This window comes from Oreochromis niloticus, linkage group LG19 (genome assembly GCF_001858045.2).
Source record: "Oreochromis niloticus isolate F11D_XX linkage group LG19, O_niloticus_UMD_NMBU, whole genome shotgun sequence".
In the NCBI taxonomy this organism is placed as follows: Eukaryota; Metazoa; Chordata; class Actinopteri; order Cichliformes; family Cichlidae; genus Oreochromis; species Oreochromis niloticus.
Window position 1 is genome coordinate 20346146 of NC_031983.2, and position 23219 is coordinate 20369364.

The 23219-nt window shown below is 40.4% G+C and overlaps 1 protein-coding gene across 13 annotated transcripts in view; it reads left to right on the forward strand.

Annotated features, from left to right (window-relative positions):
• syne1b (spectrin repeat containing, nuclear envelope 1b) overlaps positions 1–23219 on the forward strand; it is a 75999-nt gene that overhangs the window by 8630 nt on the left and 44150 nt on the right. For 7 of the 13 annotated variants that reach the window (XM_025901018.1, XM_025901017.1, XM_025901022.1 and 4 more), the window contains 43 exons: positions 358–419; positions 2841–2936; positions 4833–4916; positions 5262–5282; positions 5811–5903; positions 6170–6348; positions 6447–6643; positions 7255–7364; positions 7747–7797; positions 8251–8358; positions 8438–8575; positions 9028–9192; positions 9284–9396; positions 9498–9666; positions 9755–9851; positions 9964–9984; positions 10277–10479; positions 10632–10796; positions 10926–11078; positions 11162–11305; positions 11714–11881; positions 12013–12171; positions 12256–12420; positions 12588–12722; positions 12917–13075; positions 13263–13471; positions 14233–14341; positions 14526–14690; positions 15241–15408; positions 15524–15700; positions 17504–17644; positions 17792–17952; positions 18152–18302; positions 19209–19436; positions 19535–19633; positions 19749–19936; positions 20110–20233; positions 20328–20494; positions 20589–20742; positions 21671–22296; positions 22403–22582; positions 22724–22874; positions 23001–23159. In XM_025901018.1, the coding sequence (XP_025756803.1) occupies positions 358–419; positions 2841–2936; positions 4833–4916; positions 5262–5282; positions 5811–5903; positions 6170–6348; positions 6447–6643; positions 7255–7364; positions 7747–7797; positions 8251–8358; positions 8438–8575; positions 9028–9192; positions 9284–9396; positions 9498–9666; positions 9755–9851; positions 9964–9984; positions 10277–10479; positions 10632–10796; positions 10926–11078; positions 11162–11305; positions 11714–11881; positions 12013–12171; positions 12256–12420; positions 12588–12722; positions 12917–13075; positions 13263–13471; positions 14233–14341; positions 14526–14690; positions 15241–15408; positions 15524–15700; positions 17504–17644; positions 17792–17952; positions 18152–18302; positions 19209–19436; positions 19535–19633; positions 19749–19936; positions 20110–20233; positions 20328–20494; positions 20589–20742; positions 21671–22296; positions 22403–22582; positions 22724–22874; positions 23001–23159 (6512 nt within the window). Of the gene's footprint in view, positions 1–357; positions 420–2840; positions 2937–4832; positions 4917–5261; positions 5283–5810; positions 5904–6169; positions 6349–6446; positions 6644–7254; positions 7365–7746; positions 7798–7947; positions 7981–8250; positions 8359–8437; positions 8576–9027; positions 9193–9283; positions 9397–9497; positions 9667–9754; positions 9852–9963; positions 9985–10276; positions 10480–10631; positions 10797–10925; positions 11079–11161; positions 11306–11713; positions 11882–12012; positions 12172–12255; positions 12421–12587; positions 12723–12916; positions 13076–13262; positions 13472–14232; positions 14342–14525; positions 14691–15240; positions 15409–15523; positions 15701–17503; positions 17645–17791; positions 17953–18151; positions 18303–19208; positions 19437–19534; positions 19634–19748; positions 19937–20109; positions 20234–20327; positions 20495–20588; positions 20743–21670; positions 22297–22402; positions 22583–22723; positions 22875–23000; positions 23160–23219 lie in introns of all 13 variants that reach the window. The other 6 variants (XM_019348763.2, XM_019348762.2, XM_025901019.1 and 3 more) reach the window with 5 other exon arrangements.

The window sequence follows — 23219 nt, forward strand, 5'->3', positions numbered from 1 at the left end:
AGCACTGGTAATCAACCGCACACATCTAAATAGTCCACAAATTATGCGTGCGGGCATACACAGTGCAGGAGTGCTCCAATGGTACCTGACATTATATAGTGTAAGTTATGATAAAATATTATTCTGACTGTGGAAGTCCGAAAATGGTTCCAAGTCACAAAAGTTTAAGTGAGATTATTATTTTATGTGTTTTATGATTTTTTTAGTAGTTTACTATGTGTGTTCGTTTCATCTGGTGGTTTGTTCTCTATAAATATCACCAGGTCTTCTAGTGAGCCTAATATCGAAGCATAATATGTCGGAGCATGCAATTTAGCAATCATGTGTTGACATGAACTATGTTCCTTTAATTTCCAGATGAGCAAGAGGCAGTGCAGAAGAGAACCTTCACAAAATGGATCAATTCTCATTTAGCCAAGGTAAGTGTGAGTTTCCATCCATGCAGTCCACTGCTTTCTTTACTTAACTAACCTAAATCACTTATAAACTATCTGAGATGTAATTTACAGGCTGATCAAACTCACTTAAAACAACCTGTCAAACTTGTCATATTTATGTAGCTTCTATTTTCAAGCTGCTGACCTGTCAGATCTGTAGGAAGTGATTTTTGCCACGTGACAACACCAGCCTTTATAACACTGCACAAGACAAATTTATCCAGTTAGCTGTAAATAATGACATCGTTTACCAAGATGCTTAAGCACTCAAAATGAAATCCTGTTTAATGAGACTGGGCTGTTGTTTACAATCAGTCTAATGAAGGGGAAGGGGCAAACTCCATATACATACAAACCTGTGATTCTTCAGGTTAGATCAGACAAAGCTCAGTTCAGTTTTAAAGAGTCACACTTGGAATATTTATAGTCAAAGTGGAATGGATTTAAGGATTAACTAAAAACTGGCGTTTGGGCTATGATTTTGTAGTTTTTCTTCTGTTTAGGAGTGCGTAAGTATGTGTGTTGGTGTTCGGCTATTCATGTACTCTGCGTGTGCGTCGGCGTGTGTGTGTGTTTGCGGAGAGGATTGGCAGGGACAGTGATGCAGTGTGCAGATGGAGAGCAAGAGGGCGAGGACTGTTCCCTGCAGGCCGTCATCTGCTTATAAGGTTCACGCATGTAAATTACAAGGGCCTAAGTGCACAACAATAACACATGCCCACATGCTGTATTGCATCACAGTGGGACTCGAATGCGTCAGGAGCTAAATTAGATTGTGTCCGTTGATGTACTGCATACCAGAAATTACTCAAAATATAAATAACTAGCTGGGAATCTTTATGTAACTGCAGATGACACAGCAAAATGTGTAGCATGGGGCAACGCTGCTTGTTTTCAGTCTGGGATCTGGCAAAGGATTTGGTTTAGAGGGGGTCTTTTGTTGAGCCTGATCTGCCCACGATAGTTCAAAGCTTGGCTTCTAAAACTTTAGAAGAATCTGAGTAATGTGGTGGGCCAGAGTTGGGACGCTCTGTTGGTCTATTCATCATTATTCATGCACTGCGCTCAAGCTCACACACTGCGCATACCAATAGGACTAATAAGCCACATCATGAAAGCCATTTCACACAGTCAGGTTTGCACTGCAAACAGCTCCTGAGCAACTGCCTTATTTACCAGAAGAATTAACAGTGGCGACTTTTCTTCTCAATGTTTTTTTTTTTTTTTTTTTGCTGTCATGAAAAAATTCTACATAAAGATTCAGTGCATTCATGTATAAATATTTAAGAATCGCTTTGAGTTAAATTAGCTTTTTATAGATAAGCGTTGAACAAAGTTTATCAAAGTTTGAACTTCCTCGAGTTGTCACACTTCCCTTCAGCCTTTGTGCCCATTTCCTCTGATATTGTGTTACTAAGCAACTTTCCAGTGATTCTCACTGTTTTTCCACTGCTAAGTGTTTGCTGATAGCGCAGTAATTTTTAAGTTTCCAGGGTACGTGCGATTTTCCAAACTACAAAGGCTGCTTTGTGCTGAAGGGCTGCTTTTTTTTTTTTTATCTAACAGAAATAGAATAGATAACAACATATAGATAAAACTCTTTAAACTTACATTCCTAAAGTTGTGTCTCATACTTTAATGTGGATATTAAGCTGCAGTGTTGAAGGAACAATGTGCATTTTAGTTAGGTTGTATAAACAGGTGAAAAATCGCAGGAAAAACCCGAATGGTGATCCCATGCAGTGTTATACTGTCATTTAGTATGATACAGAACTGAGCACAATATGAGATTATCTAATGTTGTTTTGTGACAAAAAGACAAAACAGTACATGCAACCAGTAACAAGACAGTAGCTTGCTTCTTCATGCTGCTTTGCCCCAAATAGGCAGCCAACTGCATCCTGTCATGGAATATGTTGAGTTGTGAAATGGCCTGTATACAGTGCCAAATAAAGAATTCCCATGGTGAGCTTTGCTTTTAATTACAGCTTCACTGTGCTGAATAAATAAACATGTGTTCCGGTTATTTATTCTGTGCTGAACGTGTAAAACAGTACGTCATAACGCTGTCATTCATGTTGGAGAATCTGCAGTTCTGTAAAAGTGTGGATATGATATCAGGAGACAGTAACCGGTTAGGGTTAAATGAGTACCATCGCCTCAGGACTGGGCACCAAGCCACCGCTGAGGAAAAGGCACCATCTTTTCAGCTGCAGGGAGGCTGTGTAGTTGTTGCTAACAAGCTTGTTTCTCACAAACAGCCTTTGGTTTCTCCTCTTTGCTGTAATGTGCTGGTATCCTTCGATATGCTAGAATTCATAGTGTAATTGTTTAGTTTCTAATTACTGCAGACTTTCATGACATTTTTGCTTCTGCACATTAAAACCGTCTTCTCTCCTCTAGCATAAACCACCACTAGAGGTAAATGACCTGTTTGAGGACATCAAAGATGGGGTGAAGCTCTTGGCACTGCTGGAGGTCCTGTCTGGGCAAAGACTTGTAAGTATTTATTTTTTTTCAGGATCTAGGCTTAAATTTTATGAATTTACATTCATGTGAAAAAGAAAGATTGCACAGGACTTTCAATTTACAGTCCTGTGAAAAACTAATTACGCTCCATGATGCAGTGCCTTGTAACACCTTTAGAAGCAATAACTTTGATTGCTTTCTCTACGAATTTATCATCTCTCACTTTATTGTGAGAACATTTTGGCCCATTCTTTTTAATCCTGCTTCAGTTCAGTGAGGTTTGCAGACATTCTGTCTGAAGGTACCACCAAAGCATTTTAGTCACTTTGAGGTCAGGACCAGTGCAACACCTTGATGCTTTTATTTTTAAGCCATTCAGTTGTAGATTCGCAGATATGCTTGAGATCATTGTCCTATGGTGGAACCCATTTTCGTAACGCTTTAGCTGTTGGTCAGCTAGCTTCACATTGACTCTAAAATACTTTGTTATACGGAGGAGTTCATGGCCACTGTCAAAATTAAATGCTGTGTTTGTTTTTGTTGATTGTGGGCAGACATCTCCACTTTGGTTTTGTTTGTCTAAAGAACATTATTCTAAAAGTCTTTTAGTTTGTTCAGATCCAACTTTTCAAACCTAACCTGTGCTGCCATGTTCTCGTCTGACAACCATTCTGAACAACCCATTTTTGTTTAGTCTTCCTCGAATTGTGCTGTCATGAACTTTAGCATGTTAACTGAGTTGTAGCTCTTGGATGTTGTGGAATTTCCCCAAGGATTGCATGGTTTGACCTTGGGCTGAATTTGCAGGGAAGTCCACTTCTGGAAAGTCCTGCATTTTTTCCACTTGCTAATAGTCTTTCTCAGTGTGCAATGATGGACTTCAAATTGTTTCAAAATAGCTCAGACTGATGGGCAACAATTGCTTCTCTAATGTAATTATTAATGTTTTCCTCCTTGACATTGTATTAACACACCTAAATGCTCCAGACCTGCAAACTGGCAAAATATCTGCTTTTACTGGGGTGGTCACACTTGCTGATAATCAGTTAATAAAGTGGATTTGATTAGCAGCAATTGACTGCTACTTACCTCGTAATTAATATGGAAGCACTAAGCGTGTACTTAGGTTTTCACAGGTTCGTACAGTATGTGGGGTTTTAATGTTAATGTTCTATTCTGTTAAATGAAGATACTAGCAAAACCTACTCAATGATTGTATTTTGTCCTGTGTTTAAGGCAACAAGCAAACCTAGTAGTATATACTATACTGTAAACTTAGACAACTAAGTTTCATTGAAAAGGTTGTAAACATTTAGTCGTGGATTACTGTACAAGGACTTAATTTTGATCTAAGCCTCCCTGCTGTGAGGAGCTGTTAGTACTACAGTGCCGCTATTTCACTCTCTCCTGACACACAAATACAGAAACACACACACACGCGCTGACCCAGATTCTGTTTTGCAATTTCTGATTAGACCTGTCTTGATACAGACTTCCATGTCATCTGTAAAGCTGTTGGTTGGCAAATGAGTCATTCACTCTTTTCATGGTGAACAGTGTTTGATGATTTCACTTACCACTTTCAGAAGTGCGCCCTTGCTCGTATTTGATCAGCCAAGATTTTAATATATACAGACATCATTTGTTCTAACTCATGCTTTAAAGCTTGGGATTTTACTTTTTTCCTCAAAGCAACTTTGGCACTCTGCTGGTAATTTATATAAGAAAAGTCCTGCTAATTCTCACAGACCACTCTCTGTGTGTCACAGTGAGTGGGGGGTAGCTACAAACAAACACAGCTTTTTTGGGATTAATAAAGTTTTCTGAATCTGAATTTTACAAATCAGATGGCAGATGGTTGGATGAAGATATCCTTAACTTTAATGAGCTAGCTAAATTTTCACTTTCTGTCCTTTCTGTCTTAAGCCTTGTGAGCAAGGCCGCCAGCTGAAGAGGATCCACTGGGTTTCCAACATCGGCACTGCACTCAAATTCCTTGAAGGCAGGAAGGTAAGCATGCAGTCATAGTGACAATTTGACCTTTCACAGTAAATTTTGTCAAGAATTTTTCTTCCACAACTGAATATAATACTTGAAATACGTGACATGTCTTCAAGAAGTCAAGGTATGGTTAATAAGAAAAAGCTTTTGATTGGCTATTTAGTTAGTATGCATGAGGTAGCCGTCGGTAGAAAATGCACTACGTTTAGAGAAGCAGGAAACGGGACTTCTTGATTACATAAGCCATCTCTAAATCTCTTGGCTCTATGAAGCCTGTGTCCCACTTTCATTGGAGTTCCCTCAGGACTGAGACTTCTATTGTTGTGATCTCTCTCCCATCACGTGTGCCTTCAGTCTGTGTATCGAGGATCACCGGTCAGTCGCCAGTAAACGCCCTGTGTGATCATATGCTGTATGCATCCTTTTCTTTTGATGCACGATGTAAACTATGCAATGCTTGGATACAGTCATTTGTTTTCTATAAATGTAGCCATTAAGCTTTTCTACTGATGTGTGTTTAAAGCATTTTGACTACGCCACTGATTACTGGTATGTTTGACTCCCTAAATTCCAAAAGCAGAGATGCGAACATGACAAATTGTAGCAGTTCTTCAATGCAGGGTTTGAAACGCTGTGTTGCATCTGCTTTTGCTTTAACCTTTAGTTGAATACTTTTCTTTTGTTCATCTGGTTGACTCTTCATTGTGGCTGTTTGTGCCTTCTGCCAGTGACAATACTTAACTGCATCAAAGACGTGGCTTTGATGACTTTGAGCAAACAAAAGCTTGCAAATTTCTTTGGACTGTGTAACTGAAAGGGTTCCTCTGGGTTGAAAGTCTCACTTCTAGACTGGCTGAATATGACTAACTCTCATAATAACCTTTCACTTGGCTTTTGTTTCAGATCAAACTTGTTAACATTCATGCAACTGACATCGCAGATGGCCGACCATCAATTGTCCTTGGGTTGATATGGACTATTATCCTCTACTTTCAGGTAATACTTTATCTCTCTTTAAATCCCAAAAGTTTTAATACATTGTCTCTCTCCAAGGTGAGTTGCCGTCCTGCAAGTAACACCCTCTGATCATTTTTTTTTTGCTCAACATTTAATCCATTGCTAATCTTTATGCTGTCTAACCTTTGCAAAGGACAAAGTATAAGTCAAGCAGCTTAAAGGTGATGTTAAAAATTACAGATGCAGGGAAATCTCAAGACATGTTGCCATGTTCTCCTTGTTTTCTCTTCTTTTCTCTCAACTAGATTGAAGAGCTAACCAGTAACCTGCCAGCTCTTCAGGCTCTATCCAACAGCAACTCTTCCGTGGAGAGTATTGCCAGCTCTGGAACAGGAAGCCCTCCAATGAAGAGAAAGGTGGTCAACAAATTTAAGGGCAATGCCAAGAAGGCACTGCTCAAATGGGTGCAGTGTACAGCAGCCAAGTATGTCACTTTAAAAATCATCATCATGATATCATATCGGAAAGGTTCATGCATGCAAAGTCTGCAAAATGAAAATTTTCACATTTTTCTTTTTTAAGGAATTTTGGAATTGAGGTGAAGGACTTTGGTCCCAGTTGGCGTGATGGCGTTGCATTCCAGTCAGTGGTGCACGCCATCAGACCTGACCTGGTGGACATGGAGGTGGTACGGCGAAGAAGCAACAGGGAGAATTTGGAGGGGGCCTTTTCACTCGCAGAAAACGAGTTGGGCATTCCCCGTCTGCTGGATCCAGAAGGTGTCCTTGACCGTTTCAAAAGCTCGCATTAATTATTCCAGAGTTGCAGGCTATTCTTGCAAAGTGGTATTGAGTATGCATGCGAAACTGTTGAGTGTTTTGGATCTTTGCTAGTGTTTTGGCACAGGAAATTGTGCTGCTAAGTTGTGTGGTGGAAAATACCACCTTACAGAAGATTAATATTCTGTGCTATCTGTAGCTCCGAGTTTCAGTCTGTGTAGAAGCAGTCTGCAGCAGCTCTGCAGTCCTGTCTTCTCTAGCAGAGTCGTGATGCTTTATTGCAGCTACACATTGAAATGCCTTTGCTTTTACAGGAGCTTGACCCCGATTTCTAGAAACATCAGGTCAAAGATGGAGATGAAAAAGACATGTATAATTAGCTGCCAGGCCTTGGGAGAGTTATCCTAAGGACACACAGTATTTATGTGCCATACTGACTTAGTAATGGCTGTGTCAGATATCCTCCTTGTCTATACAGGCATCATAGCATGTTTTACCTTTAATACTGACAGGATTATTAAACGTCTCAATATATTTGCATCCATTTTTAATATGATTCTTTGTGTATTCTTTCAACAAGTGCAGTGGACAATGTTTATGTTAATCTGCAGATGTGGACGTAGACAAGCCAGATGAGAAATCCATCATGACATACGTGGCGCAGTTTCTGAAGCACTATCCGAACCCCCATCATTCTGAGACCGACGGTCAGCAGGATGAGGTAGCTAACCCTAAATTTATCATTTATATTTCAAGTGTATGTAGGCAGTGATAATTTGGGGTAAAATGGGGATTAGAATGAATGTGTAACTACATATGTTACTACATTTAAATTTGTACTTAGTGCCTACAGTTTTTCCAGAAACTGCCGACATACAGAGAACAGTCCATACTTAATGAAAGTTGCTTCATCTGTTGCTGAGCAAAACTTTTGAATTGCTGTGTCCGCTTATATGTGATTCTTGTCATTTTATCACATAAAGCTTAAGTGAGATAAATCAATCATTGCATGATCACAGCATAAATATAATCATCGACATAGTTTTCCATCAACATGGGCTCATTTAATTTCGTTCTTTAATTTATTTTTTGTGCACATTAAGCTGCTTCTTGGCTCAATTCCAACTTTTGCACTGTCAGTGCCAGTGCTCCAGGTGAGCGTTCAGGTCACGGCGCTGCATGCTTCCTGTTTGGAGTGAATGCCCACCTCGGTCTTCTTCCATTTTCTATCCACTTTATTTCTTTTTCCCTTGCTGTTCTAATGCCTTTATCACATATTTGCATCTCTCCGCTTTCCTGGATAGTTTGGTCCCCAAGATATAGAGCAAATGCTTGAGGTATGTTCAACTTAAAAGACTAAATCAGAGTTTCTAACAAGATACTGTCTGTACACCCTTTTCTTCTACCTTAACTTTTAAAACTATTTAGTCCTTAAATGTAGAGGTTGTGTTTGTGTGTGGGTCTCTTTGCAAGTTGAGTCTTGAGTCTAATCTTTAACTGTGTGTGTTCGGCATGTCATTTTTACTTGAGATTCCCATTGGCATGCTTATAATGAAAGCGATTAGGTCTGTTCCCAATCTAAGCTGTATGTCTGCTGATTGTGACAGAGAGAGGAGCGGAAGATGCTGAGAGAACTAAAGGTGTTTTTAGATCAGCTGGAGAGAGATGTGCTCCGGGCCCAAGGAACAGAGGGAAGCCTTGCTGACAAGTACCAGGTTAGTGAGGTGTGGCAAATGGGCTGTAGCATTCTTCTTTGGAAAACTAATTTAGCAATGTGTGTCTCCTTTTTTTTAGGCATTTAAGAACTTCCGTGTCCAGTATGAAATGAAGAAAAAGCAGACAGATCCACTCTTACAGCCAGTCCAAAAGGATGGCAAGCTCTCTGTGGATCAAGCTCTGGTCAAGCAGGCCTGGGATCGTGTGTCTACCAGGGTAATTGTACTGCATGAGTAATTCATTATGGGCCACAAAGACAGCAGGAAAATTTATGATAATTAACCACACATGAATTAAATAAAACCTGATGATTAGTAATAATCATTCTGTTTTATTTGTTGTTGTTCTTTTATTGGCTGAAATGATTGGATTGATGCACTGGAGGCTCTGAGAAACACCAGTCAGGGTTCATCTATTTACTCGTTGCCAATGAAGGTTCAGTGGGGTGCAAGCGGTTTGTTCAGAGGGGGAGGAGATGGGAACAGAGGCGATGTTGTTCACGGGGCGGTCTACTCCTCGAGACCTCCACAGCTTGTCTAGACTTGCATAACACTCTTTTGTGGCCTGATTGCTTGTGACCATGTGGAAATGTTATGCCCAGCATAGCGTCCTGTACGGTGGGATCTTGCTTTGGTAGAGTGGTTTTGTTTAATGAGTGTCAATTGCAGCTGCTGGACTGGCACATCCATCTGGACAAGTCCCTGCCTGGGCCTCTGGGAGTGATTGGCGCCTGGCTGCACAGAGCCGAGATGGCTCTGAGAGAGGACATTCCCATCCAACATGCTCATGAAGAGACAGCCAATGTACTTCACAGAAAACTAGAGCAGCATAAGGTAGCATAGCTTACCTTTTAGTCTTTACGTGTCGTGAGGTTAACTTTGTTTTGGACAGTATGAAGAAACAGGCGGTTGTTTAATTTTGCAGGAGGTATTGAAAAGCTTGGAGTCCCACAGGCAAACCTTTCAGCAGATCCACAGGGACAGATCGGTGAATGGGGTGCCTGTCCCACCTGAGCAGCTCCAGGATATGGCAGAACGGTAAGATCTTTGTCAGGATAAGTGCATTTTTCTTTGCCGTTTCATGATTTCTTTTTTTTGCACTTTTCAAAATAATAACAGACCATTTGTTTAATTTGCAGGTTCAACTTTGTGTCTACATCATCACACGCTCACTTGATTAAGCTGGAATTCTGGGAAATGAAGTATCGACTGATGGCATTTCTTATGTTGGCTGAATCAAAACTCAAGTCGTGGATCATTAAATATGGCCGACGGGATTCAGTTGAACTCCTCTTGCAAAGCTACCTTGTAAGTTGAAATCATAGGAATTGTAGTCCGGGTTTTTAAAAGACACAGTGTCCATCAAACCAACGAGTGTTTTGTCTTTCTGTTTCAGACATTCGTTGAAGGCCACAGATTTTTTGAGCAGTATGAGACAATCTTCACAGGTCTCAAGCAAGCTGCAGAGGTTTATGTTAAATCTGACAGTTCAAGTAAGTCTCTTTGCTTTTTTATTTATAAGCTGCTTTTTTATTTGTGCATACTATATGCAAGTGTTCATTTGGGCTTCTAGTAAACAGACTTACTGTTGATTTCACGTTACAGGGTCTAAGACCTGTAACAGAGGTAAGTCCAAAAGCAGTCCAAACTTTGCCTGATCCTGAGCCATTTCTGTCTGCCAATAGGGGGCTGCACTTCTCGTTTCTCTCCCTTTCAAATCCCCAAACTATGAAATCATGCATAATGCATGCAGTAACAATAGTTTGAATGCTTTTTTAGCATGATTTTTCTGACCTAACACACCAGCATCAACCATGAGGCCAAATCATCAGCGGACATAATCAAATGCTTTGTATACAGGTGGCATCCATGCGGATTTTGGTTTAACTGAAGTACTATTTCTATTCTCTGTTTAAAGTTGATGAAGCAGAGGGGGTGAGTAAATTCCTCAGTGATACCACAGCTCAGTGGAAGAACCTGGCTTTGGAGGTGCGCAGTGTACGGAGCATGCTGGAGGAGGTGATCGCTAACTGGGAGAAGTACAGCAGCACAGTGGCAGCTCTGCAGGCTTGGCTAGAGGATGCAGAGCAGATGCTCAGCCAGTCAGAGAGTGCCAAACGTGTAAGTGCATTCAGATAATAGAAAAAAACAATATTTTATGTATAATTTATGTTGAATTTTTAAAAACATGAATAGAAAGAAAAGCATACTTTTCTCTTTGGCCAGTGGACAGTTAAAGATGTGTTGCCTTTTTTTATTTTTCCTTGTTACAGGACTTTTTCAGAAACCTCTCCCACTGGATCCAGCAGCACATGGACATGAACGATGCCGGGAACTTTCTCATCGAGACATGTGACGATACGGTCTCACGGGATCTAAAGCAGCAACTTCTTCTGCTGAACGGGAGATGGAGGGAACTGTTTGTTAAAGTCAAACATGTAAATGCAACACACTTTGGAACAACACTTGCACCACCAAAAAATATTGAATTGTACTTTTTATCCAAACAGCTGCAAGTTTTAACGATTTGGACAAAAATATTGTGGTATCTTTTATTTCACTTGCAGTATGCAAGAGCGGATGAGGTGGATAAATTGAGGCAAGACTACCAAGATGGGATTAATACACTGAAGATGTTCATGGATGCAACCAATGAGAAGATGACAGCTCCTATCCAAGTATCTTTTCTAAATTGCAGAGCCTTTGTCCAAGATGTTGAGGTAAATCTGCTTTCTCAACTTAGACAAATCCTTATGTATTCTCTATTATATGATATATCATAATTTTTTTCAACTTCCTCTAGGAAATCAAGCACAAATTGCCAGCTATGGAAGCAGCCTGTAAGGCAGCAAGCCGCACAGCTCAGCTGTTAACCAAAGACACTCCACAAGAGGAAGTTTCACAGATGATGACTGTGATGGCTTCAATCAAAGAGCAGCTGAGTAACGTGTGTACAAGTCTATATAGATTACATGGCCTTACTTTAATGTGTGATTAAAGTAGAAATCCTGCTGCTTAACACCACTGCATCTTATTTACTCTATTAGCTTTTTTGCACTACTTTGTATTCCTGAGCAAAGGGGGTCTTTAAATGAAATCCAAGCTGTGAGATCTAACCTGTTAGATTTTCTAACCCATGGTTTATTAAAATTGAATCAAGAACTGCCACTTCCTACATCATCAAATGTACCACTTTTTATTAATAAAATAAAAGCTAAACAGCTGTTTTACTCTAATAGAACATTTTGTTTTTACATACTGACATTTAAAAAAAAAAAATCATAATTTTAACAGTGGATAGTTTCTTATGATGAAATATTATTACCATTTCATGAATATGCTCTCCTCCAATCAGATAAGGGAGAGATGTTTGCCTCTGCTTCGGGAGTCTCAATCGCTTTTACCTCCACTGGAGGAAATGGAGAAGAATATCACAGGCTTCTACCAAGCTCTGGAGAAGGCTAGTCATATCACCAGCACCACCGACTCGGAGGGACCAGTAGACTTTAAACAGAAATGCCAGGTGAGTAACTGTGAAATACACTGAGGCATTTTTAGTAGTTTGGATTTCGAGCAGATTTATGTATGTTTTAGCCTAAACCCCTCAGGATGAACATAAATGGCTAACACCCTACCTGTCATTTAATACTGCAGGAACTGGCAACCTTCACACATAGCTGTAAGAAGTGTCTGACAGTAATAGAGAAAGACCACCAGACCATCCAGAAAATAATGAACAGCAGTAAAACCCTTGAGCATATGGATATGGGTCTGCTGCAGAAACGGGTAGCAGACCTGCAGACCTCATCACAGGTAAACATCAAGACCTGCTGTCTTCTCCACCGTAATCAATGGCTGAATTATTTTAGCACTAAAAATGACTTCTTTTGTGCCTAGAACTTGATTAAAGAGTCCACAGAGTGGAGAAAACATGTGGAGGCCAACAGCAGTCTAATGAAGAGATTTGATGAGTCACGGGTAGAGCTGGAGAAGGTTCTTAAAATGGCACAGAACTTTCTGACAGAAAGAGGCAACCCAGAGGAGCTGCTGAAGAAACACACTGTGAGTGTACTTTGCCAGATTCAGATGTTTCAGATCTTTCATATTAGTTTATGACAGTATACATGATATGTATACTTGAATCCCAGTGCAGTAACATGTACAACAATGAAACATAGTATAGTCTGTGCAAAGTGTTAAACATGATGAGCAGTTATGGGTTTTTTCAGGAATTCTTTGGACAGCTTGACCAGCGGGTCTTGAACACTTTCCTGAAAGCTTGTGATGAGCTGACAGATATTTTGCCGGAGCAGGAGCAGCAGTCACTGCAGGAAACAGTTAGAAAGCTGCATAAACACTGGAAGGTTGGTGTCAAGGATGTTTAATCCATTAATTTAGAATGTTTTCAATCTCAATATGACTTTTATAAGATAGTAAGAAATTCTTAAAATGTACTGGAATGACTGACACTCTCTCTGCTGCTTTTCAAAAAGTTGGTGCAAACAAACTGTGCTGCTCAGAGTCTGACAGCTTTGCTGTTGTCTTTCTCCTTTTTCAGGATATACAGACAGATGCTCCCTTTCATCTCCTGCATTTGAAGGTGGAGGTGGAAAGAAGCAAGTTGATGTTGTCACTGCAAGAGTGCCAGGCAGAGCTGACCAGGGAAAACCGCCACCTGGCTAGCATGGGCAGCGAAAGGCTCATTAAGGAGCACAGGGTAAGCACAGTGTAGATGGCTGGCTGGCCTGGTTACATGTATTGATTAACTCAGTGTAAATCAGTTCACTGCCTCGCACAGTAACAGTGTGTCGAGAGCTGAAGCTCTTTCCTGTCACCCAGCTTAGCAGCATTTTGTTTTGCCTTGGATTCACATGCATTTTCTGCTTTATATAAATGGCCTTCAGGCCTTCTTTAGGGAAAAGGGTCCCCAGTCTATATGTGAGAAAAGGCTGCAGCTGATGGAGGAATTTTGTCAAAAACTCCCTGAGGGTGACCCGGCTCACCAGACCTTGGAGACGGCAAGAAAGGACTTTGCTGAGGTCCGGGAGGAAATTGAGAACACTCACCAGAAGTTAATGCAGCACCAAGATAAATGGAAGGAGTACAACAAAAGGTGCAATAATGTTATGAAATTATGATTCATTTCTTTCAGTGTAAACACTTTCTGTAAATGTCACATACGCACATACTTACAAGAAGAGGTCTGAGCTGTGTTCAGAATTTAACCTTGTGCTTTGTGGCACTGCAGCAATAAAGCTGTGTGTTTGTCATTGTCGGGCAGTGCCACACATTCCTGGCATACCCGATGTAATCATGTTAACATTCTTTCATTCACTTGAGAAAAAGAACAGCAGTTGTAGCAGTTACGAGTGTTTTCAGTTTTTGGTGCAAAGATCACAGATTCCAAATTATGTCCATCCATCCATTCTCCTCCACTTATCTTTATCAGGGTGACGGGGGGCTGGAGTCTTTCCCAGCTTCTGTAGTGCATTTCAGTAGCTGGGCCCATGTCCTCATTTTAGGTTTGACAGTGTTTTAATAGGTAAAAGTGAATGCTTTGGCGACGGCTCCCGGGCCTGGCAGATCCCCATGCACTAAATAGAAATGAAGACGTTAAAGAATTAAAAACAAGGAGGGAGGGAGGGGCACGTAAACGAGAATGAACAGCTTGCAGAACTGGTGGAACCTATATAGATAACAGCCGGAAAGAGCTTGTTTGGAGGTGTGGTCCCGTTCCCGAAAATCCGATACATAATCTCCAACTGATATTTTATTATATATATATATATATGATTTGGAGAAGTACTCATTTTCTGTATAAATTTTAAAGTGCTGGTCAAGGTTTTCATGACATTTGTTTTTGGTGTCAAACAGATACGCTGAACTTTCCTGTTGGCTTATATCTAAAGAAAGCCAACTGAGGATGCTGAGAAACCGAGCTAATGACCCCAATAAATATGGCACGGTGAAGGCTACCATAACGGTGAGTTAGTCCTCTTCTTAAAGTCCAAACTGTTTACTTCCTTTCCCATTTTCTTCTGTGGTGTGTCACATCTGATATCTAATAGGCTTCTCAGTGTCGTGTTTGAGGATGTTACTGTATAAACACTCCGAGTCAGGTGACTCTTGTCCACACGGGTCGTATCACACTCTGTTGTTGTGTGCAGGAGCTGAGGAATGATGCAGAGCTACAGGAGGGGAATCTTGGCTGGCTGAAAAGCCGTATGGCTGTACTGATTGAAATCTGTGCTGACAGCGATGCCCAGAGGCAAGGAAGTGCACTGAGCAAGCTCTCCACTGATTTTAAGGGTCTTCTCGCTTCTCTGTTAGAGGTAAGTGATGTTCTCACATGTTTTTTTCTCAAGGTGCGAAAAACATTTAAAATACCATACAGAAAAAATAAACTATGAATACAGATATAGTATGAAGAGTGTGAAACTGATTTTAGTTAACTTGACACATGCAACCCAGTTTGAGTTGGACCTACTAGTCTTTAACAAACCAATAATTTATTCAAAAAGTAGGCACAAATACTTCATATGTAGATCTAAATCACAGTCATATTATACTTTTTAACAGAAAACAGTTAAAATTGGGATTATAAATGATTTCCCTTCAATCTTAAGATAAAAATTTTCATGCTGTGCAGTCATCCTCTTGACAGGATGGCTCTGGCCTGTGGACCATATAAGTGAGACCACTGAATTTTATCAAAATATCTCTTATCGCTACAGTCTAAGATATGAGTTATTAAATATTGTTACAGTTGACATCATGAAACTGACATTTTCCAGCCAACAGAAGCAGACAACAGCAATATCCAAGCGTAAGTATTGTTTGTGACAGCGTTGCATTTTTCTCTCATGTTATCTCTTTAATCAGGCCGAGAAGATGGTGCTGGCTGTTGGGGATTGTGTACAATTCAGAGAAGAGGTACAAACCACACTGGAAGACCTGCTTCAGGGGCAGAAAGAGGCTCAGGCTGAGGTTACTAAAATACTGGACTGCTCAACTGCTAGAGAAGCCCAACAGATGCTGCTTGTTCATCAGGTATCCTTAGACCAAACAAATAATTCCACATTACCGTGCTTTGGATTTTGGTTTTGCTTGATTTTCTTATTGAATTTGATTCTGATAACCGAACATTTTTAATGTTTCCCAATAGCAACTATTAAAACGCCTGAAACTAAAGAGGAAGGATGTTCAGCATCTGTTCACCAGAGGCCAGCAACTCCAGGCTGAGGAGGGATTGGGGGAGACTCTGCAGCAGGACCTGCAGAGTTTAGAGAACACACTTAGCAAAATGGAACAGAATATGGATTCACAGGAGCAAAGCCTTGAGGTGAGCAGTGTTTAAGACTGATCTGAAAGCAACGAAAGCTATTGATAAACTGATACACTGGCTAAAGGGATGAAACTGTGTTTTTGCTGCATGCGTCTCCACCCACTAAAGTCATAAAGTTCTTTTTTGTGACACTGTGCTCTGAATAATTCTGGTGAAATGAGCATATGGTGTGAAAAGTTATTCCCAGGATCTGAGCTTAATCCTGGTGTAGTGATCAATTTAGCAACTGTATTATTCAATTCAGTTTAATTCAATTTAATTCAATTCAATTTGTATAACCTAGTATAAGTACAGGTTCAAGGGTTTTACACCCATAAAACCATATTAAGAAATATTTGGGGGAGGAGGAGGAGGAAGTAAAAAAAAGGATTTTGTATGCAAGTAAGAGTATTTTAAAATTAACTCTGTTAGAAACTGGAAGCCAATGTAGCTCTGCTAAAACTGGAATGATTTGTTTTTGCTCATTACCTTCAAATTTCATATAGTTCTAGATAAGTTGCAGTCTACTGAGAAGGGGTTTTTCAGAGTCATGGCTGTACTTTGGCGATATTCCTAAGATGGAAGGATGATGCCTTTGTGATGGAACCAATAATGGTTCAAACCAGAATCTAAAATAAAGCCCAAGACTTTTAATTTGTGGCTGTACTATGTCGGGTGATGTCCCTAACTCATGAAAAGGCAGATCATGTTTGGTTTTAGGGCCAATTTAAAAAAAAAAAAAAAAAATTCCAGTTTGTTTTAAGGCGTTTACAGTCATCATTTTGTTAATGTCAAGTGCTAATGAGATGAGTAGATCATTATCACATGGCTCTGTAGAAACATATATCTGTGTATCATCTGCGTAACTATGGTAATGAATGTTATGGTATCACATAAGGTTGCCAAGTGGGAGCAGCATTATCGCTCCACCGCTTTGCTCTCATATTATTTTGTTGAAGTGTAAGTCAAAGTCAAAGTAAACTTTATTGCGTAGGAAGTTTAGTCAAACTGTTCATTTTCTCTCTGCTCTAACTGACTCTGTACTCTCGTGTAGTCCTCGGTATTGTTCAGTTCAGTGTCTGTTGTTGTGAAGTTTGAGGCCTCTTTTATTATTAAGCTTACTTTTCTTCACAGCGCTCCCCCTTTATGTGTTTTTATAGTGTTTTGCCTATTTACTCTCTCCAGGACTCTGACACAGTTACATTATACTATATATTATATAAGCTAACGTGTGTTGCTGCGTATAAATAAATGAATGAAGTAAGTAAAGGAAAATGTTATGTATAGAGGATTGAAAGGTCTGACTGATGTTTTCTAATGGAGTACTGTTCTTTGAGAAGCACTACAGCTCTAAGGATGCCTCGCTGCAGTCAGTCAGATATGTTATTCTTAATGGTGCTGCTATAGGCTGTTGAGATGAGGGATTAGTGTTGAAATAGAAATTTAAGTTCTGCCTTTTTTATGCTAGCGGTTATACTGATAGTCAGTAATGTAAACACCAATGAGTTTGTGCAGTTACTGCCTTGTATGGTGTGGTTGTTGTCGAGTGTTAGCAGTGCTGACTCATCACTCCTGCTGATAGGTGCAGACGCTATGGTGTCATTTTCATACATAATAGTCATACCGAGCAGGTTTGCTATAGTGTTGTGTCATTGTGTTCTGTTAGTGTGATCTTAATGTGTTTTTTCTGCCACTGGGTGATGATTATTATCTTGCTATAACATTTAAATATGAAGGTTTGATATCAGCACTAAACACAATGAATGGATCTAAAAGTAATGCTGATCTGACCTTAATGAGTTTGACGCTTGTCATTCCCAGGTCACACTGGCAGCCTGGCAGGAGTTTGACAGCCAACAGGAAGCAGTTCATGAGTTTGTTAACAAAGCACGCTCAACTATGGAGAGAGACCTGAACTTCAGCAGTCCAGAAAGTCTGGCAGTTGAACTCGATCAGGCCAGAGTAAGTCTTCTTTTTTAAGTTAAAAAACCAAACAAATAAACAAAACCAAAAAATATCTTTTGGTTGACTCTTAACATTTAAACTGAAAGGTATGGGTTAGATAAATACTGTAGAAAACTATACTAAATGTTGCCATTTTGTGAGCAGGTGCTGCTGAAGCAATGTGAAGCAAAGGCCCTACATATGAACACGTTGCTGAAGAGATCAGCAGAAATCCAGCTGGGCCCCAAAAACAAGACTCTGCTTTTACAGCAAGCCCGTTCTCTCAGCGAACAAGTGGATAAAGTAGAGTCTGGGCTGAAAAAAGAGTAAGAAAGTTGTTGATTCATTAATTAAAGCTTTTATTTTGTTCGGAAACACACATACGCACACACACACAAACTGGAGCATTTAAGAGTGTGCTGACTGACATGTGCAGTAGTAAATGTAGCTGTCTTACACCTATCATGAATATCAGGCATTGCTTGCAGCTAAAACTTATATTATTTATCATTTTTACTCCCCCAGTGTCAAGAATCTGGAAGAAATGAAAGATCAGTGGGATCAGTTTGGAGCTGGATTTGAAGCTTTTTCCTTATGGATATCTGAAAAGGAAAAACAGCTGGATGCAATGAAGTCTTCTACTTTGCCTCTGGAGGAACAGATCGACACAGTCAAGGTACAGTAGTGTGTATTATAACGCTCCAACGCTTTAAAACCATGTTAAAAAGTAATATTAGCCAGCAAGCAATAACCACAAAGCCAAGACATTAAAGTTAAAATCAATAAGGCTGTCTGAAGAGGCCATTGGAAGCAACAGTGCAATATTGCTTTGCTCATCGAGCCTGTCTCTCTCATTGACACCCACAGCAAACCCCTGTCTTTAACACATATGAGAAAAAGAGCTAAACATGAAGTCTGTGGTTTGTATCTGACTTCCTCAAGCTGTCACAGTTTTGACAAATTTGCCTTGAGGGTGAAACTTATATTTCCTGAAAAACTGGAAGATGGTCATTTAAGGCACAAAACCCCAGAGAAAATATTGGCTGTTGGGATATATCGGGTAACATTTGAACAGTTTAGTAATGGCAGAGGTTAAGTATCCTAACAACTTTAACAAGGGGCCAAATTGTGATGGCAAGATGGGGTCGGAAATCTTGATAAACTATATGCTGGCTATCATATAAGTGTGTCAAATACACATTAGATAGAAGATTACTACCTTTGAGGATACACACATCAGATCTGAATGATGAGACAATAGAAATAGATTGTGGTCTGATGACTCACATTCGTGCATGTATCGCCATTAACTAGTCACTTATTACCTTTAATAAAAGGGAAACATCGTCTATTTATTATTAATTTGGAATTATAAAGATGAATGCCTTATTCTGTCTGACTATTTTTAACAGCTACTAGCCCAACAAAGAGTTTCCTTCCTAATTAGTCCTTACTGAAAAATAAACAGTAACTACTGGTGATTTAATTGTGGGCAGGACCTCTTTTTAGATTGAGTAACACTGACTGAGTCATAAAGATCTTATTTGGACTTTATTACAGTTTAATTGTCTTGCTTTTTCAGGCTGTTGCGGCAGAACTTCAGTCTCGAGCGGAGGTCCTTTCTCAGCTGGAGACAGACTCCCAGGCGCTGGCTCAGTTTGTGTCTTCGGGAGAGGCGGCTCGCATCAAGGCTCGTCTGACCCAAATCGGCAGGTACTGGGAGGAGCTGAAGGAGAGCGTCCAGCAGCTTGATGGACAGCTGGAGGAAAGCTCTTCTCACCAGCAGAAGTTTAAAATGAGCCTAGAGGAGGTATATATTCACTGACTGATACTGCTGCACTATGGTATATAGAAAAGATTAGAGAGATAATAATTAATGGAGTTAATCGGGTCCTAATTTTCTGTCAGGTACAAGCATCTCTTAGTGAGCTGTATACAAAGCTGGAGCATCCTATCAAATCCTGCACCTCCTCATCAGAGACCTACAAAGCCCTTCAAAATCACATGGTATTAATTTCTTTCTACAATTGCTCATTCTATGAGTTAACTTTAAATACCAGTAATGGTACTAGAGTGCAGGTTGAGGCTTTGTTGGTCACTGCCATGTGTTATTATTCTCCAGGATGCCTGTCAGTGTCTGGAACGGCTGAAAGGAACCTTGCTGTCGCTGTCGGCTGGCGCCCGTCGACTGAGTGACAAAGAGCAAGCAGAGCGGACTGTGACAGAGCTAAACACCACCTATGACCAGCATGTACAGGAAGCAAAGGACAAACAGAGCACTTTGGAAAACCTGCTCTCCCTTTGGCAAAAGTATGGATTATGTAGCATAGTAATTTTAAAAGCTTTAGGATAAAATTAAGAAATGCTGATAGTTACATTTGATATGGACAATAGACAAAACAGAGCCGTGTCTCCCTTTCAAGCAAAGTGCACCCAGCTCTGTAAATAAATCTTACAATTTCAGTGTTTCTGATGTCCTTCAGGTATGAGAAGCAGCATTCAAACTTTGTTTCCTGCTTGGAGAGAAGTGAATCTGCGTCCAAACCAGAAAGTCCATTCCTGTCAGCTGATAAAGCCAAGCTCCGCGGCGAGATACAGGATTTGCAGGTACAATTTATACAGACACAGTTTAACTATGAAACAGAATTCAATTAATAATATATTATTGTAACAACATGGATGAATATTTTTTTCCTTGCAGGCCTTGCACTCTGAGGTTCAGTCCCTTGAGAGGGCTTATGCTGAACTGGCGTCTCTGGGGACATCGTTGTATCCCACTGCAGAGGGAGAGAGAGTTAGTCAGCTGAAAGATGAGCTTGCAACCCTGCAGAGGAGATTGCATGTCCAAAATGAAGTTCTCCCTCAAAGGTACAATGAAATAGTCTGAATGCAAATTAAATTTTAAAGCTTGTCTTGCACTAACTAAATTGTGGAGTTACCATGGAGCCTTTTTCTACTCCAGAATCTCAGAGCTTCAGAGCCACCTTTCACTGGTAGAGCAGTTTGACCAGGCCTTGCTTAAATTCTGCCAATGGAGTGAGAACATGCTCTCAAATCTGCACTCATCTCCTCAAATAAATATCGGCAAACTGCAGCCTGCTGCAACACAAGTAAAGGTAAGAACTGAAATGTTTTTCTTACATTTGCATGCCTAATATACCCGTGGCAAAGACATGCTGAAAAGACAGGTTTACCTAAACATTGTTAAGCCACCCTTTAAGACACAAAAATACATCACTTTATCTCTAACTCTGGTTAATCAAAAGAAAAGGACTCAAACTGTTCTTGCTGTGAGGCAACACTGCTTACCATTTTACCACCATGCCAACTTTTCTATTTACTGAATATCTATTGATGCTGCTATCTGTCTTTATTGAAGTATAAGATGCATACCTTTTCTGTGTACCACAGGGTGACAGCGTATGTCTATTTGATCTTAAAGTCACAACCACACATACATATAAAAAAAAGGAAATCAAATCAGTCAAATGTTTTTAAAAAATACAAGATGTAATCTTGAAAACTATTAAAATTTTTCTTTTGAACCAAATTTAACCTGATTATTTTTTACCTTAATTTACTATTTAGATGTACTTCAGACATATTATGGAAAAAGTTGGATTCAAGTCTCTAAAATACCCCAAATTTGCTAAATTTAGACGTAGACCCCCAACCCCGAAACACCCCTCCTTGAGCCTGGTTCTGCTGGAGGTTTCTTCCTGTTAAAAAGGGAGTTTTGCCTTCCCACTGTCGCCAAATTGATTGCTTATAGGGGGTTATATCATTGTTAGAGTTTTCTCTGTTTTCTCTGTATTATTGTAGGGTCTTTACCATACAATATAAAGCACATTGAGGCAACTGTTGTTGTGATTTGGTGCTATTTAAATTAAATATGAATTGAACTGAATGTAATATTCAATAGCCTTTTTAAAGGCTATGACTGACAAAACCAACATGCTTTTCTCCAAGATCATTTAAAGGAAATAGGCAGAGGAATTGAGCTTTCAGAGCAACAGCTGATTCTCTAAAACTTGCATCTTACAGGAGATGCAGGCGGCCCTGCAGAAGCAGTCCACTGTGAGAGAGAGCTTGGAGCAGCAGACCGAGAAGCTCTGTCAGTTCTGTGAGCCTGGTGATGCACAGCTCCTACGTAGCAGAGCAGACAGCTGTCTGCAGCCCTACATGGAGGCCCAGAATATAGCCGAGCTCCAGTTAGAGTGCCTGGAAAGGCTCGAGGCTTTTTTGCAGACCCACGGTGTGGTGACCGGAGTTTTGCGGGGTCTGAGACAGACTGTCGAAAGTGCTGGGAGCTGGGACCGTGGAAGAGTGGAGGAGCTGCAGCAAGAGCTGACCACTATTGTCCCAGACATTAGTCAGCTCGAGACTCTAGCCATCAGTCTGGACAGCAGTCTATGCAAAAGTCATCTTCACATTGGTGCCGATGAGGGTTCTCCTAAGTCATGTCGCATGCTGGCGGATTCCCTTAGTGTTGAGCTGGATGCAGTGAGAAACTTGCTTGGTACTAAGCAGAGTGAAGCGGAAGCCCTGGGGGCTCTGTGGACTTCATTTAGACAGCGGAAAGAGCAGCTTCTGAAAGCCGTGGAAGATATTGAAGAAAAAGCAGACCGCCAGAGCCTTAAAGAACCCAGCCTGCATGGCTTACAGCAACGGTAAAGTATTACAGCAATATCTGATGTAATTCAAATGTGAAGTTGGTGGTGCAATTGACAACTGAACATGGTCAATAACTATACATATTGTCCCCCTGTGTGTCAGACTTCGGTTCTTTAATCAGCTAGAAGATGAGCTCCAGTCACACCAGCATGAGGAGCAGTGGCTGAGGGACAAAGGCAACCAGCTGGCTCAGAGAGATGCAGAGTTGGCTGGAGAGGTACTGAGGGAAATCAGCTTGCTAGAGACTACATGGGAGGACACCAAGAGGCTCATTGCAGAGAGGTACAGAAGTAAAAGCAATGGGGATCCCTTCATTCTAACATGTGTTTAAGTGTGTTTGAGTGTCTTTGAACACATTTTTCTTCAATTTACTGTATTTTCCAGTTAATTTACAGTTAAAATGAACTAATTTCCATTTGACAGACAGGAGCAGTGCAGTGTCCTTACTGAGCTTATGAGAGAATACCAAATCATGAAAGCCTCCCTCAGCAGCACTATTGAGAGTGCTGAACCTTTGCTTGAGATAAGCTCTGTTCTGAAGGACCACGAGGAAACTAGGAGGTCACTAACCAAGGTTAGAACAAAATATACATATATATAAATCGCTTTTGGGAGTTATGCCTCTATTCTTTTTCTTATAATGAGGTTCAGGACTACATTGTGTTACTTAAATACTTTGCTGTCTTTACTTCATTTGTAGCATGAAGCAGTGAAGGTGGATCTGGCTGCCAAGCAGCATGAACTAGATCAGTTTTCCAGCAAAGGAAAACAGCTGGTGACTGAAACAAAGAAGGTCCCTGAGTGTGACTCTCAAATGATGAAAAAGGATATGGAGACACTTGTTGACCAGTGGTTGGATGTAAGCCTGACTTTAAGAGTTCATTTCTGAAGCATCAGTGTTATGCCTTGTTGTTACCAA